The following is a 16,051-nucleotide window of genomic DNA, read 5'->3' as shown; positions in this document are numbered from 1 at the left end:
GGAGGAAAATAAATAACGAACGGAAATTTGCCATTTGAAGGGTTTCCAGCTTTTGATTGGGCGTAGATTTTTGTACCGTTGAGGCGTTGAGTTATTTTCTTTCTGGTGTCTTTCCAGGAGAGTCAAAAGAGTCAAACAGAACCGCGATGGAGGATTTTTGTTTTGGTGGCGGGAACCAATAACTAACTAACTGTCCGCAGTTCTACTCGTAACATTTCGCCAATTACAATTCAGCATGTCAGTTCCGTACACCTGGGTCCCAGTATTAGGATGGCGTGGCATATCATGAGTGGCCAGCATCGATCTGGAACCATGGAGGATTTGGCAAAGTTTTCAATCCGTCGACCGTCGTCCAAGATTGATCCAAGCAGTTGGACCGATGAGCTTGAGCTTAGTGACGCGTCACAATCCCAGTCCCGGACCTCCCGATCAAAAATAATTGATCCGGTCAAGATCCATTAATCCAGTTGACCCATTGATCCATCTAACCCGTGCAATGCACGGATTTTCGTTTTTTGCATTATTTTAATTTTTCTGAAACTTTAATTTTAGGGTAAATTTTTCAAAGTATCCTTATGATTTATGGTTTAGAACTTTACTCTTACTATTTACATATAATCTTAAAATACTATCAACTATTCTGATAATTGACTAAGCGTTCATTAATATTCCATCAAACCATCACAATTGATACACATGTGACACTGGTGATATATAAAACTTTTTTAAAACCTAATATTATCACATTGGAACACAATACACATGTGTTCCAATGAAAACCCTCGTCGTCAAGCCCTCCGTCCCAGTTAAATCGGGCAAATTAACACAATGCACCAGTTGGCTAAATACAATCTCCACAACCCAAATGGGAGATGGGAAATGGAAAATGGGAGTTTATAGAAACAAGCTGACCATTGATTAGTTGACCAGGAGGAAAGCGGTTCAACCTCCGGGACAGGATTCAACCGTTTAAAACACTGGAATTTAGGAGATCCATCATCTGTCCCCTTGGTACAGAAATTATTCTGTCCCAAACCAATAGTAATCTGTCATAGCAGCCTGTTTTCCCATTTCAAAATGAAAGTGAGTTTTTTAGATGATGTGATAGATTGTTATTGATTTGGGACAAAAAAAAATTGTGTCCCAATGCGAGCTCAGAATTTAGAATTTCAAATATTTTTCTCGGACTTTTCAAAAAAAGAAAAAACTATTTTTCTCGGCCGCGGCCCCCAAAATTTGCCATGTATTATTCCAAGTCCCGAGCCGAGCAAGGCAATGGCATTTGGTAATGCTCCATTGGACTGTTTCTGGTTTTCTAATAATAAGGAGAGAAAAAATGATCACCATAATGGAACCTCACTAAACTCTGCCCAACTGGCCATTACCCAACATTGATTATCGGGGCCCTGGGAGGGGTGGATTGGATATGGACCCATCCAGAATTCTTTGAATGCATTCTCAGACTTGTCGGCCTGAGATTTCAAAAAAAAATATTGCCTAAGCATGATAGAACCTTTGAAAAACTAGGGCAAAAGCTATCGCCATTCATTATTTTTTACATAATATGTTACTGATTCTACGAGGCTGGAGACATCTCAGATGCCTTAGTTAAAATTCTGGTTAGGTTGAGACCACCATTTGACTTGATTAAGCTCAGTACTGATGGCCAGCATTGAAAGCATCTCCTTAAATTGGTGAAGGGGAAGGGGGGATTAAAGGATCATCAGAGAGAAGCCATTTTTGTTGGAAGGTTGGTGGGAGTGGGGGGGAGGGGGGGTCAGAACCCTCTTATATATGTGGGGTCTAGCATTGAGACCATGCTGCTTACTATAGTACTGTTAGGGTCAAGATTGGCTGTCAACTAAGAATTGAAAGTGATGATTTGAGGGAGACCAATTAGTGCCTAGAGTCATTGCTAAAGGTCCCCATTTCTTATATCCTAAAACATGCATTGCTCATATGATTTTGCTTATTTATATGGTTCCAAATGCACATTTCCTGATTTATGTTGCTTTATGGTTTTCCTACAAATGGCTAAATAAAGAGGCTAAGGATTTAACCACGTAATGCTTTATAATATCACGACAGCAGAACCAGGTTTTAGACAAGAAACTCCTTCCTCTCATCTGACTGCACATTTCTAAAACTATAACTCAAGTGGCATCTTGCTAGCTAGCTAGTGAAAAACAAAGTTCATAACTCATCCAAAAACTTCGATTGGGTGTTTTAGAACAAATTGATGGAGTATTTAACAGATCTTCTCAAGTAGCAGCTAACGGTTTGTGGTAAAAAAGGTGATAGGGCACAAGCATACTGGAACAAGGAAGCATAATTAAAATCTGGTATTTCAAATTTGAAGTGGGCAAAGGAGTTCAAGAATCAAAAACTTCAGCTGGAGCTCGATGCCATAGTGATAGATAGTTTAAATGGTAAACCAGATGGTTTGCATTGGTACCAAGGTTCAAAGTATCAAAAACGTCAAGTGTATTGAAAAGGTAATTTTAAGAGACATATTAGGATAAATCTAGCTTGGATACACATGCATATTAGAGAAAAATTAAGATGCACATGAAAACATTATAAATACTTCAATAACTTATAAAAGTACATCAATAACACTAAATATAAGACCTCAATGAGGTATATATACATTAAATTCATATATTTTAATGGTTTTATAAAGAAATACATTATAGTTAATTATAATTTCGTTAAAAAACCTATGTTTAACTATAATTTATAAATTAAAATTCTTAAGTTTTATAGGATGAGAAAAACCAAACTCACCTATCCAACCATAAAACATGCATTGGCACAACTTTTAAGTGAAAATATAATTAATAATTATTTATTTTTAATTTAAAAAATTATAAAATTAAAAAAATAAATAAACATTATATAATATATTCAAAAAAAAAGTCATTAATTAAAGAAGAAATTTCAATTGCTTTGTGGATATGATAGATCATCCATAGAATTATAATATATTCAATCATTGTGATCAAATGATAAAATATAATTAATTATTATTTATTTTTAATTCTAATAATATAAAAATAAAAATAATAATTATTAAAGAAAAATTCAATTGCTCTATGGATATAATAGATCATCCATAGAATTATAATATATTCCATTGTTGTGATCAAATGATAAAATATAATTAATTATTATTTATATCTTAATTCTAAAAATATAAAAAATCAAAAAAATATTAAAGAATAAATTTCAATTGCTCTATAGATATTGATAGATAAATCCATAGATCTAAAACATATTAAGTCTTTATAAGTAGAGAAAAAATTACATTTTTAAATTTTTTATTAATTTATATTTTCCCCAAATATCTTCATGAAATTTCCATAGATCTACTCATAACACAAAAAAAAGAAATTGTGATTATGTAACAAATGCAAATTAACATAGATTTAAACATTCAAGAAAAAAATCACAAGATATTATAAAAATTGAAAAACCTACATACTTTTTCCATATTTTTCTTACAATTTTTTGCATATCTAGCACTCAAAGAATAAGATTTGGAGTTTTAGAGTCATTTGGGGGTGAAATAAGACTTATTTCAGGTTTGAAGTTTTTTCTCCCCCTTTATTTTTTATTTCAGTTTTTAGATGTTTCTTTTTCGTAATGTATTGGTCGATACATCCCAATATGGTGGAAAAAAGATGATATCACCAATTTTTCACTGTCTCTCATATCGGACTTTTAAAGATACGATACAATACACCCCTATTAGGCGTATCATATCAAATCTTAAACATTGTAGTTCATCTAATATTATTTTACTACAAGCATAAAGCCTTGCTCATCTAATATTACAAATACAAAGTTCTCTTCTATAGTTCCAATTATTAACATTATACTTCATCTCATGAGATGCTCAAAAAGGCTAACGTAAGTGTGTCTCAATCTCTCAGATAGTATGGCCGAACACCACTCCTAATTGGCTTAATTAAGCCCACGAGAAGTTCAATGAGATTTGCACTAGTGTTTCTTATGTTGGATAGTGTTTTATCCAGTACTATTTTAAAAACCAATCCAGAGGTTGAATGCTTTTTGTCTCTCGGTCATGGGTCACCAATTCAACTGTCTAGGTTGGACGGGTCAAACCATAATACATCAGCACCTGAATCAGTTAAAAGTGATTTATTATACATTAAAGGAACTAGAAGAGCTTGGGATAGACCAAAAAGGATATAAGTAATAATAAATGATTTAAGCACTAACACCTTAATAGTAGATATGACATTAAGGCCCCATTTGGTTTGCAGGAATAGAGGTCTAGAATCGGAATCGGAATCTCAATCCCATTCCGGTTGGAATGGCATTTCCCTGCCCCTCATTTGGGAATGAAATCCCATTCCTACTGATTTTAATTCTCATTTTCATTCTTCTCTGAACCAAACAAACTATGGGAATGGACCATTTTGATTCTGATTCTGAAGGATTTTGATTCCAATTCCGACTACAAACCAAATGGACCCTTTTGGTAAAACATGATTCATTAGTCAACCCATATAATTTGGATAGGGCATAGATGCTGATGATGAGATTTTGAACAGTTACTCACAGTTAATATAAAGATCACCCCAATCAAATAATCAACAACAGAGTTATGCCCTATGAAGTTGATTCGATGACTAGGTCAGATGGGTCAACGGTTCAACCACCCGAACTGGTTGGACCTAAAATATGATTAGATAACCGTTGGAACGGTTCAACTGTCCGGATTAATGGCCTGTTAAACACACTGGTTTTGTCTCCTCTAGCCTTCGAGACTGGTGTTTGAGGCAAGGGGCAGCTCCAAGCCTCTCATATTATCTCAATTTTCTTCCCATGGCATCAAATTACACCATCGAATTGGAATGATGTAATCTTCTGTTCCGTCCATTGGGGCTATACTTGTTTTGCTATCAAGAGTCAACACTCAGTCAAGAGACTCAAGACGACACCATCACTCCATCGGTCGGTGGACAATGGGTAAACCCGTCAACCACTTCGATTGATTTTTCCCTCTGTCACGGTTTGGCTCTTAATCGCTGGACATGGTCCAATCTAAAATCCGAACCCGGTCCAAGATCCGATATTTAGTTACCCCTTTAGAAAGGCCCACTGTTTCATTCTCTGACAAACTGAATGAAGAAAAAGGCAAAAGCCAAGCCAATCTAGATTTTCCATTAAAAACCAATACTTCACATCGAAGAAACTCCCCTCTCTCTCTCTCTCGCTCTCTCTCGCTTTGTTGAATTCAGCTCTTGGAGCTGATGACCTTTCGAATATAAGTAAACGGACGAACTTGCCTTGCTCTGCAAGACCCACCAATCGCTTTTAGTTTCCAACGACTTCGATCGCAGAATTGAGAATTCCTTGCGTTGCCGCTTTCATGGAATCAGAAGCTTCATCAAAGAATACGAGCATGGCAAAATTGAAGATAGCAGGATCTTGGTCGGGTGCTTTGGAAGTCGATTTAGATGTCTGGACGATACCCATGTTGAGAGAAGAGGTTGCCAGGCGATCGAATTGCAGGCCCGAATCAATCAAGCTTATTTGTGGTGGGAAAGTTTTGAAAGATGGAGAAGGGAATGATAAATTGAGTGAATTGGGTATCAAGAACAATGGAAAAATTCTTGCCAGCCGGGTTGGTGCTGATGAAGGGAAGTCCATGAAGGAAGCATTCTTGGCCGAGGAGGAGCGATCTCGCAGGCTTGCTCGAATCAAGTAAGTCTTGGGGCGTTTTTGTTTCTTTGAAAGTTGGCTTCCTTGTTCTTAATCATTTGAGTTTGCTAGAATTTTGATGTTTGCTGTAATTCATGGTGATCTTATCTTATATAGTACTTCTTCGATGGTTTAATTCCTTTAGCTCCTTGGGTTTAATGACGAGGAACCAATGTGGTTTGTATGACTATTTGATAATAGAAACACCCATAAAGCATGCTTTTTATTTGGTTTAGACTTTAATCAGAAGCTGATAGAGGATTTCGGCTGGAAAGTAACCACTGATATTCCTTGCACGTTTCAGTGCCATAGTGCTTACATTTACATCATTAGTCATAATGCTTGCTTTTGTCTCCTTCTTGTTATTTACTTATGCCTTCTGCAACTGCAACTGGATTACAACTCTTGCTAGCTTGGTACCCCCTAGAATGGTTAAATTTTCCATGCAGGTCAATTCCCCATTTTATTGTTTTTAAATGTTTTCTTTTCTCTCCATATAAATGGGTAAACACTACAATTATTTCAAATAGGACTTAGTTATCTGTTAGGGGTAAACCATCAGTTTCCAATCTAAACAGGAAAAAGCTTAGGATGAGGGGTTTTCCCTCCATGGGATGACCAAGTATTGGACAGACTCTACTACTGAAGTTACCCTGGGGACTAGAAAAGGGATTGAGGATTTCTCGGTAATTGGAAAACTCTGTATAAAGATCCAAATGGACAAGAAACCTTTTGAAAACACTGAGAGGCCATCCTTGAATCCTTTTTCTATGGGCTTAGTAACCTATAAATGCCACATTCTCCTCAAAGACAATTGCCCATTTGTTTCTCTTATGACCCGTACAAATTTATATAAATGAAAAATAAATCTTTTACCCCAAAATGTTAGCCACTTAGCTTTACGGAAAGTTCCAATAGCTCTATCATATTGATCTACAATCTAGAAGTTTCCTGTTTCAACTTGCACCTATTATTTGCTTGACGTGCATGACTATGGCTCCTATAAATTAGAAGTGAACAATATTATTCTTTTGCAAGGCTTATTGTCATTTACTTCAATAGAGCAAACTGTGAAAGTTATCTCTCCATTATTTATATGTAACAACCCTCAGAATGACAGGCTATTCTTACTGGCTCCAGAAATTCCCATCTATAAATCATTCTTCCTACTTCTTTGACAATGCATATTCTTGGGTATCAGCAAATAGAAATGGATGCTGCATTGATATGGCTTCCCCTTTCCGATCATGAAATGAAAGTTTCACTTCTCTAAATTACAAGTTTCTTTTCTCAAGTATCTGATAATAGGGACCACTCTATGTTTGACCCACCTTTCTTAAAGGTCAAAATCTATTTTACACCTTCCTCCCATAGTAGTGGTTCCTTAAGCCACATCACTTTTGAGTTTTGAACTCTGTATTCCTTCCCATTTATAGCTTGACTCCTTGTAGTCTTAATTTTCCCAATTGGCATTTTACTGCACAGAGTTGTTTTTCATCATACTGCTTCTTCTTAATAGATGAAGAACTTTCCCTGTACACATCAAATTCCATCAGTCTATGGTACAATACTTCTGAATTTTCTTTGCACTACCCTTGTATTGTCTACCTAGAAGAAATTAGCATCTACTATACATTGTGAAATTCCATCATTCTGTAGAAAGCTTATGTGTTTAGAATATAGCATTGTTTCATTTACCTATACCTTTGTCTGCAGGTATATTCTAAAAATTTGAGAGATATCCCATTGTTTAATCCAACATAATATGTGTATTGTTGTGTAGAAAAATTAGTCTCTTCTAGTTTAATTTAATGAACTGCCTTAGTCCATGTCTGCTATTTCATTGAGGTGGATTCAATGGATCTAACTATTGATGGGCAATGCCACCTTTAACCCCATGCTAATGCAGCATGGTTAAACATGACCCTCTCCATATTATACCCAGTGTTTTAAAAGGCATGGGAGGCGTACGCCTGGAGGCACGCCTCCAGGTGAGGCACTCCCAAAACGCCCTGAGGCATATGCCAGAGGCGCTGACACCTCTGAGGCATACGCCTCATACGCTTTTTTCATGAGGCGTGCTAGATGTGTACGCTTCATGTGCCTCATGCACATCTTATATAAAAAGACAGAAAAAAGAAGAAGAAAAAAAGGAAAGGAAAGGAAAGGAAAAGAAAAGAAAGGGAAGAAAAAAAAAGAGAAAAAGAAAGAAAAGGAAAGGGAAGGGAAGAAAAGATAAGGAGAAAGAAAGTGGTTTGCCCCCCTTTCAACTAATGTTATGCATCTTTATTCTTCTTAATATAAAAGATTTTTATTAAAAATACAGAAAAAATCAGATACCCACTTCCTCTTCATCTTCCTCCCCTTCCTCCTAACCCCACTCCTCTTAAGGAGGCTTACGCCTCTTGCGTTCTGAACTATGCCTCACGCCTCTAGGTAGTGGAACGCCTCTGCGTTTTAAAACATTGATTATACCATAGATTATTTTGTTGCATGTCCTTCAAAATTTCTTTTCTTCCTATTTGAGCCTTAAATTTTGTAGAGTTAATCTTTGAACTATCATGTAGTGGGTGTGAAGCATATCATTAATTGCCTTCAACTTCAGTTCTGTTTGAAGGAGCGTTATCCGTAAGAGGGAGAGGGGAAAATATAAGGATAGAGCTTGTTGACAGGTCCTTGGAAAAAGGCATGCCACTGCCAAGAACATAGGGAGTTCACTTATATTGTAACATCTGGATGATGAGGACTGGTTTGGCGAGTCATTATTCTCATCTATGAAGGAACATGTCCAAGAATAAATTATTGTCCATTAAGTCATATTAGATTGAACAGTTACTAACTTACTAATATTGCAGTCAGTTGATCTTTCATCCATTATATCTCTTGTTAGGAATGCATATGGTGGGTGGCATCACCCTACCTAGTATTTGATGCATTTGTTCATTTAAAGGCATTGCTGGTTTCATCACACCCTCCACTGGGTTCTGTTCTCTTTTTAACTCTGAGCTAAAATCTTGAAATTATAGGGCTGCTGCTGTTGCATTGGCTGAGCGGCATGTTGATGGTTCATTACCAATGGAGGACTTCAATATAGAACTTGAAGATCAGAGTGGAAAGAAGGTTCATTTGGGTTCTGAGACTGATCAACGGTATGGTTTTATAATGTTGCTATATTCAAAGCTGAAAAATTCAATATTAGTGGTGTTTCAAATATCTACAATCCCATTCTTAATTTTTAATTCATATTTGGACTATCATTTGGCAGGGGAGTGATGATGGGCATGATGCTTCATGCAAATGCAAAGCGACTAATTAAACAACAAAAGTACAAGGATGCATTAGATGTGCTTTCCATGGGAGAGGTCAGTTACTGGTGTAATCCATGGGAGATTTAAAGCTATTTTTAATTGTTTGAGTAGTAGTTGGAATTGGTGTCTGATTGTAGTAATTGAAAGTATTTTCATTATTTTAGAAATCAAAATTGTTATTATCCAATCAACCAAAAGACAGAAGATTAGTTACTTCCTAGGACATGTTGTGTAAGTTATTTAAAAGCTGAGGAGATTAATGTCCCATTTCAGTGTCAGTACAATTTTCTAAATCATAGATGTTGAACCATAGCAGGATAGGGGACATCTGGACATCAATCACTGGCCATGCAGATTGGGATTAACTTTTTATTATATATATTTTGCCTCCTGACTCTTTGTCATGATTTTGACTTCAAATTAAATGCTATAGATCATATGGTCATGGTTATCCAGAAGGTATTTTCTAGTATAGATATATATTTTTTTGAGAGGAAGGTAATCTTTTTTTTGTTTGATAATTGAAGGTAAAGCAATCTATTAGACAATAAGCAAACAAGATCTGCACAACAAGGAACTGTGCAGTGCCCAATCAAAAACTGTACATTTTCTAACTTGTATACCCTGTTTGCATAGATGCAAAAAGATCTCCAGAATTATAAAAAGAGCTATATGGTCTATTACTGAATAGTCTGTGTTCCTACCCATGAGTACATCCTACCCCAAAATCCTTACATAAATTTTCCTCTGTGACAAACTTATTTTCAAAGTTTTTTGTTTCTTTCGATCCATCCAAACCACTAATGCTGGTCCTACTCCCCAAATAACCTTGCCTTCTTCAGAGAGACCTTTCAACTGCCAACTCTGTGGCACTGCAAATAGATTTTCTGTGAAACAGAACTGAGCTTCAAACAGTCCCAAAAACTTTGCCCGTAGGTTTTGAGCAACTCTACAGTGGATCAGTAGGTGGTCTGAATCTTCAGAAGCTTCCCCACACATTATGCACTTACTAGGCAGCACACTCATCCCTCTCCTAGCAAAAACATTTGCTGTCTAACACTTGCCCAACACTGCCACCCGTAATAAAAAAGCATCTTTTGGAAGGGTTTCAGTATTCCACACTATGGCTTCTGGGAATCCCACCATCTCTGCCTCCGTGAGTTTATTATAGAAAGATCTGACTGAAAATTCCTGCTTTATCTTTTGTGAGACTTCTAATAGGTAGACTATCCTTTGATCTACCCTATTGGTGCCTTCTTCTAATAACTCTATTGCTCTTTGATTCTGTAAAGCTAAGAACTGCTAGTTATCTTTTCTCAGTAAAGTCATCAGAATGAAAAGGTACCTACTTTTTCACTCTTGTTGATTATGTGAAATCTTAGCAACAGATGTTTCAAAGCAAAGCAAGTGAGTTCAGTCCCCACTCCTTTCTGGGTGCTTAGGCAAACCAATTAAGTAAATAACAATGTACATTTACCAATAAAATGCTTTCCTGTTTGTTATTTTATTTGATACCGATTTAGCTAGATTTAGGCCCTGTTTGGCGTGTCTTTTCATGCAGGCTGTCAGCTTTTTAGAAGTCCGGCAGCCCGCATTTTGGTCTTTTCCTGTTTGGTTGGGAAAAGATCTAGCTGTCAAAAGCCACAGTCCCGAAAAGACGCGGGAAGTCCGTTTCAGGCTATTTTCAGGAAGCTCCAAGTGGAGCTTTTCGCCTTTTTTCAACTCATCTTCACACAAAAAGACACGCCTTAACCAAATGGTCTTCAAGCTGCTAAGATCTTAATGCAAGCTCACATCGTCTTTTGGCTGTCAGGTCTACTGGAAGATCTACTAAAAAAGACTTGCCAAACGAAACCTTAATCTTTGTGAAATTGTTTTACCAAAAGTACAAGTTACCATTCATAAGTATTAGAAAAAAAAAACTACAAAGAAATCATCTAAGCCTTTCTACAAAGAGCCCTCTTTTCTATAAAAGAAAAACACAAAAAAAACATGCATGCAAGAAACTGAAAATGATTTATATTGTATACAAATATGTTACTTCTCCTCTATCACTACCCAAATGAAGAAATTGAAAGAAAATTAAGAAAGTGAAATAGGAAGCAGGAGAAATTGTAATATAAATTAATGATACTTTGTGTGTTCTGCATATACAATAAGAAATATAAATGCATATATATTTTGCTATAATGTGGTGCCAAAGGCTGACATATCTATGTGAACCAACCCAATTCCATGGGCCTGCAAATATTCACTAGCAAGACCAAGCCCAATAAATTTTTGAGTGGAGTCCAAGGCCCACAACATTAATTCCATTCTAGTAAGCCCAAGGCATTGGTCACCAATTTACGTGAACCTCATGTGGCATGCAAAATATTTAATCCTAATCAAATATTCTCAAAATTATCATAGTCCAATCTTGAAGATTTAGTAGACATTTGGTGGATTTTAGAAGTTTTTTTTAGCAAATATTCTTCTTTTTAGTTTCATTGTTTAGGAAAATTAATATATTGAAGATCCCAAAAGAGATAATTTTGCATCCTCTTCTATATAAACTCTATTTTGAGGATTCAATTGAATGAAAAATGAATAGTTTTCTCTATCAATGTGTTTGGTGCTGAATACAAACTTATGAAGGCACTGGCTCTTTCATATTTAGGGCTGGCTCCTAGAGAAATCTAGTTGTATTAATTCCTTTATTATCAACCTTTAACTGAGAACAGCTATTCTATTTACTGGTTGAGTATTAGTTATTGAACCTCTCTTATTATTTCCAAATTTTCTATTTCTGTTTCCTTTTTTTCTACATTGCTAAATCATCCCCTACCCTTATTTCTCTTCTTTTTCACTTTTTTCCCTTATCCACTTGTTATTTCTGCTATTAAGTTTCTGTAGTCCCTTAACAGCATACCCAAACATTCCCTTTTCTATTTTCTTAATCTTTGAGCACTCTTAAGTTCTGTCTGGTAGTTTATCTTGTTGGTATCTAACCCTCAAACAAGCAAGCTACCAAGGGCCTTATGGTGTGTTTATTTTGTTAAGAATCAGTTCAACCGCCACTATTAGTTATTGCTTTGGGGGTCCAGCATTAGAGATGCAATTTGGGTTCCTGATTTGAGGAATTTTCAGTTTTCCACTGCACCAGGTTTGGTCCATTGGGCTTGGGCCCCTTTGAAATTTAAGAAATGCTCAACCAAAGATTTCCCAAGTTGCGTCTTACCTGTGTTGCACATAAAAGGCACCATGATTTCATGATAACCATGGTTGGAAACCCAAAACCTTTTCTTTTTTATGTAACAAGTGCTGGTATGACAGAAGTTGAATGTCTAAAACGATGAATACAAATGCTTTTAGTGTAGGCAACTTTGAGAAATGGAGTCTACCTTCCAATTGAAACCATTATGAAGACAATCCAACTGATCTGTATTTCTCACTTGTAGGAGGCTTTCTCTCTCTGTGATCCTAAGGTTATTGAGGTAAGTCAAATGGTTCTTTCTTCCAAAGAAAAAAACAAAAATGAAAGAAAGGGAAGTTCCATGCCCATAGTAACATCTCTGATTTTCTCAGTTACCTTGTTTTTGTATCTAGATGATTGATAATATCCCAATACTCCAAATAGACACAGTATGGTGTTATTTCATGCTTAAAGACATCACATGGCTGTCTATGGCGGGAGAACGCCTTGCAAAAGCAAGACAAGGAATTGAACGTACTCATGGGAAAGACTCCAGCCGTATTAGAATCCTTCAAGGAGGTTCCTATCCAGAGCTTGCATTGTGAGTACTCTTCCTAAATGCTATATATCATATATTTATCTTTCTGACCTTTCAAAATAGTACTCTAATTATGGAAGTCTATTCTTCTTTACCACTTGTTATTAGGCACTTGAGACTGGAGCTCCTGGAAGGTGTAGTGGCTTATCATAGTCATCAATTTGAGAAGTCTAGAAAGGCATTGAACTCTGCCCAAGATAAATTCCTTCAGGTACTCTGGTTTCTATCCACTAGAAATGTCTTCTATATATGTTCGAAGTAGTGCACTTTCAAAAATTCTGTCAGAATAATTGGTTAGACCAAATATATCTGATGCAGAACATTAAACATTAACCTCTTTTCAAGGTTAATATGATCTCTGGCATTTTTGTTGATTCTAACATAGTAGCTTGCTGTGCAGTTTTAAGGGAACCTCTCCCTCCTTTTGATGGTATAAATACAAATAAAGAATCTAAAATGTAGCACTTAGCCACTTACCCACCTATAAATGCAGAAGGCCAGAATTCATCTTAATCTGGATTAGTTGCAATATTTTTATCTCTGTTCATGGAAATGATGGATTTAATAGTCAGTACCAATCTAATAAACTGCATTTTGGTTGAAATTATGAGGGACATTGTGTAAAATGTTTAAAGGGAATTTTTTTATGTTTGAAAAGTCATCTTATATAGTAAAATAATTTTTTGAAGGAAAGAAACAAAGCACATAAGATGTATATGGTTTTGGAAGTTATAATTTGAAGTTAAAAACAACCTTGTTCCATGCAGCTTATGTTGCCTGGTCCCATATATTCCAGATTCTTCATTTTAAAAGACAGTTTCATTTATTTATTTTTCTTCTTTTCTTGTTTTCACTTCATTATATTTTTTCCCTTAATTTGATTTCGTTTTTATTTTGATCAGCTCCAGGTATCAGATGAAGCTCTATCACTGCTTATAAGCATGGGTTACAAGGAACGGGAGGCAAAAAGGGCACTGAGAATGAATAATCAAAATGTTGAGAATGCTGTTGAGTTTCTTATTCAGGAGAAATTGAAGAAAGCACAAAAACGAGAGGAGGACATTCGGCGGAGAAATGAAATCATGTGGGTATTCATTTCGAAAGTACACTTTGGGCACAAATAGCTATCCATCTCTTTGGTATATTCCTTGTCAGTTAATGATGAAACTTTGACAACTGCAGGGAGCAGAAACGTTATGGAATGACTCCCCTTAAGAAAGCTGTGGATCTTGAAAGATTGAATGAATTGGTCTCCATTGGGTAAGCAGTCTCAACTCTCAACCACTATATTTAAGAATATCTATACTGCCTCTTACTAAATTAAATTTACTCGCTGAGAGATTGTTTGGTCTTAGGGATTGGAGGTGAGGGAGGCAAATCTTATTATTTACAGATGCTGGAATGGCTAAAATTAGGAACTTCTGTGATGCTGTAAAAGCACTTTTTATTGGATTCATACATATTAAATAGAAGATATGTAGTACCAAAAATGTTGTTCTTTTTCCTTTCCCTAATCACCAATTAACCTACTGGTATTTTGACAGCTTTGAGAAGGAGCTTGCAGCAGAAGCACTTAGGAGAAGTGAAAATGACACACAGAAGGCCTTGGATGACTTGACAAATCCCGAGACAAATTCTAGTATACAGGTTATTTATATTCTCTTTCAAGATCAACTTTGCACCAGGTTCGACATCCACATCATATTCTTTGTTTTCTTGCAGCTCTACATTGAGTCAAAGAAGAAAAAGAGACTTAGACAAGCAGCAGATGCTGCTATTGAAGAGCTTATATCTATGGGATTTGAGAGATCAAGAGGTACCATAGGAAACATTGATTTGCACCTGTCTTCTTAGTGGAATTTGCATTAAGCAAGTTTTTATGGGATCAACTTGTCATCGTCCTGGATCTTTAGAATTTATAGATTCATTAATAGGATATCTATATAGGAATTAAATGTATAGTGGGAGGATATTTCCATTCTAATTGCATCTTCCTGCTACTTTAGTGTCATGTATCTATTTGGTTGACTTGTTTTAATTTTCCAACTATTGTAATGTTCCTCATTGCATAGATATGTGGCACATAGAAATTAAAGATCTTATCATTATTCCTTGTTTTCTGTCTGAAGTGGTTGCAGCTGTACGGTCATCTGGGACAAAAGAGCAAGCATTAAATTTGCTGATTGAAGAATCTATGCCAAACCCCACAACAGAAGCTAATGATGGTACAGCATTTGATTCTACACTACATAGTAGCACAGGTTCTGCTGGTGTGAACAATGAGGATATGGTTGAAGGTCCATTACACATCAATGATACAACAGAAGAACGAGACATGGAGATGGAAGATGCTATTGTACAAGAAATAACAGGAGATTCATTATCTGACTATGATATTGAAGTTACGAAAGAAGGTGAAGCTATAGCTGAGTACTTGGCTCTTCTGACTTCTACAGGCAATAGTGGGAAAGACTCTACTCAGTGAGAATACAGAAATCCAACTGATTACATTTCTTGTAAATAGAACTCTGCAAAAAAATGCTAAAGGTTAGGTCTGTATCAAGTCCACCACTCCCAAAACCCCAGATAGCTGGGACCAACATTGGGAGATGGCCTTTTTAGAATCTTGATAATTTTACATTACAAATAGACTGACTGAGTGTTTAGGATGCTTAGCAGAATGAATGGAAATATTCATCAAAAATCAGGTTTTACTTTTAATCTCTTGCTAGTCCAAACTACTACTTTGGAAAAAATTAGCTCTTTCCATGGTAAGAAGCCTCTAAGTTAAGTCGCTCACCATGCACTCTACCGACTTGATATTCCTCTGGAGTGCTTATCAAATTGAAGGTTATATGTCTGAAAGTTACTTGTCTGATTACTCCTTTCTTTTTTGTTGATAAACCCAATAATAAAAGAGATATTTCTCATCTTTGACTTGTTACACCGTATGGTAGTAGGATCAAACTTTTGGTCATAAAGGTTAATATTTTTTGACGGCAGAGGAATTAGCATAGGCAGACCCTGAGAAGAGAACCACTTGTTTGGTGCACATCAATATCTTTCAAGGGATGCAGCGTGGGTAAGAATAACAAGACTCACCAATAATTTGTTAATGGTTATTTAATTCTTATAAAAAAAATTTTAGAAATCATTGAAGAGATTTTCCTATGCACAACTGGGTTTCTCACTCCTGCAAGCTGCTGTAACCAACAGGCCGGTTTGCTTTTCACAGGA

The 16,051-nt window shown here is 36.0% G+C and overlaps 1 protein-coding gene across 1 annotated transcript; it reads left to right on the top strand.

Moving 5' to 3' along the window:
* Positions 1-5,152: 5,152 nt before the first annotated feature.
* On the top strand, positions 5,153-15,535 carry NUB1 (ubiquitin-associated (UBA)/TS-N domain-containing protein). The gene is made up of 11 exons (XM_010246582.3): positions 5,153-5,736; positions 8,760-8,882; positions 8,999-9,095; positions 12,482-12,517; positions 12,630-12,817; positions 12,923-13,025; positions 13,717-13,898; positions 13,997-14,074; positions 14,359-14,461; positions 14,537-14,630; positions 14,944-15,535. The coding sequence occupies exons 1-11, from the start codon at positions 5,402-5,404 to the stop codon at positions 15,297-15,299; spliced, it is 1,695 nt and encodes a 564-aa protein (XP_010244884.1). The 5' UTR covers positions 5,153-5,401; the 3' UTR covers positions 15,300-15,535.
* The last annotated feature ends 516 nt before the right edge of the window (positions 15,536-16,051 follow it).

This window comes from Nelumbo nucifera, chromosome 2 (assembly GCF_055504915.1).
Source record: "Nelumbo nucifera cultivar China Antique chromosome 2, China Antique-T2T, whole genome shotgun sequence".
In the NCBI taxonomy this organism is placed as follows: domain Eukaryota; kingdom Viridiplantae; phylum Streptophyta; class Magnoliopsida; order Proteales; family Nelumbonaceae; genus Nelumbo; species Nelumbo nucifera.
This window is presented reverse-complemented; position numbering and strand designations above follow the sequence as displayed.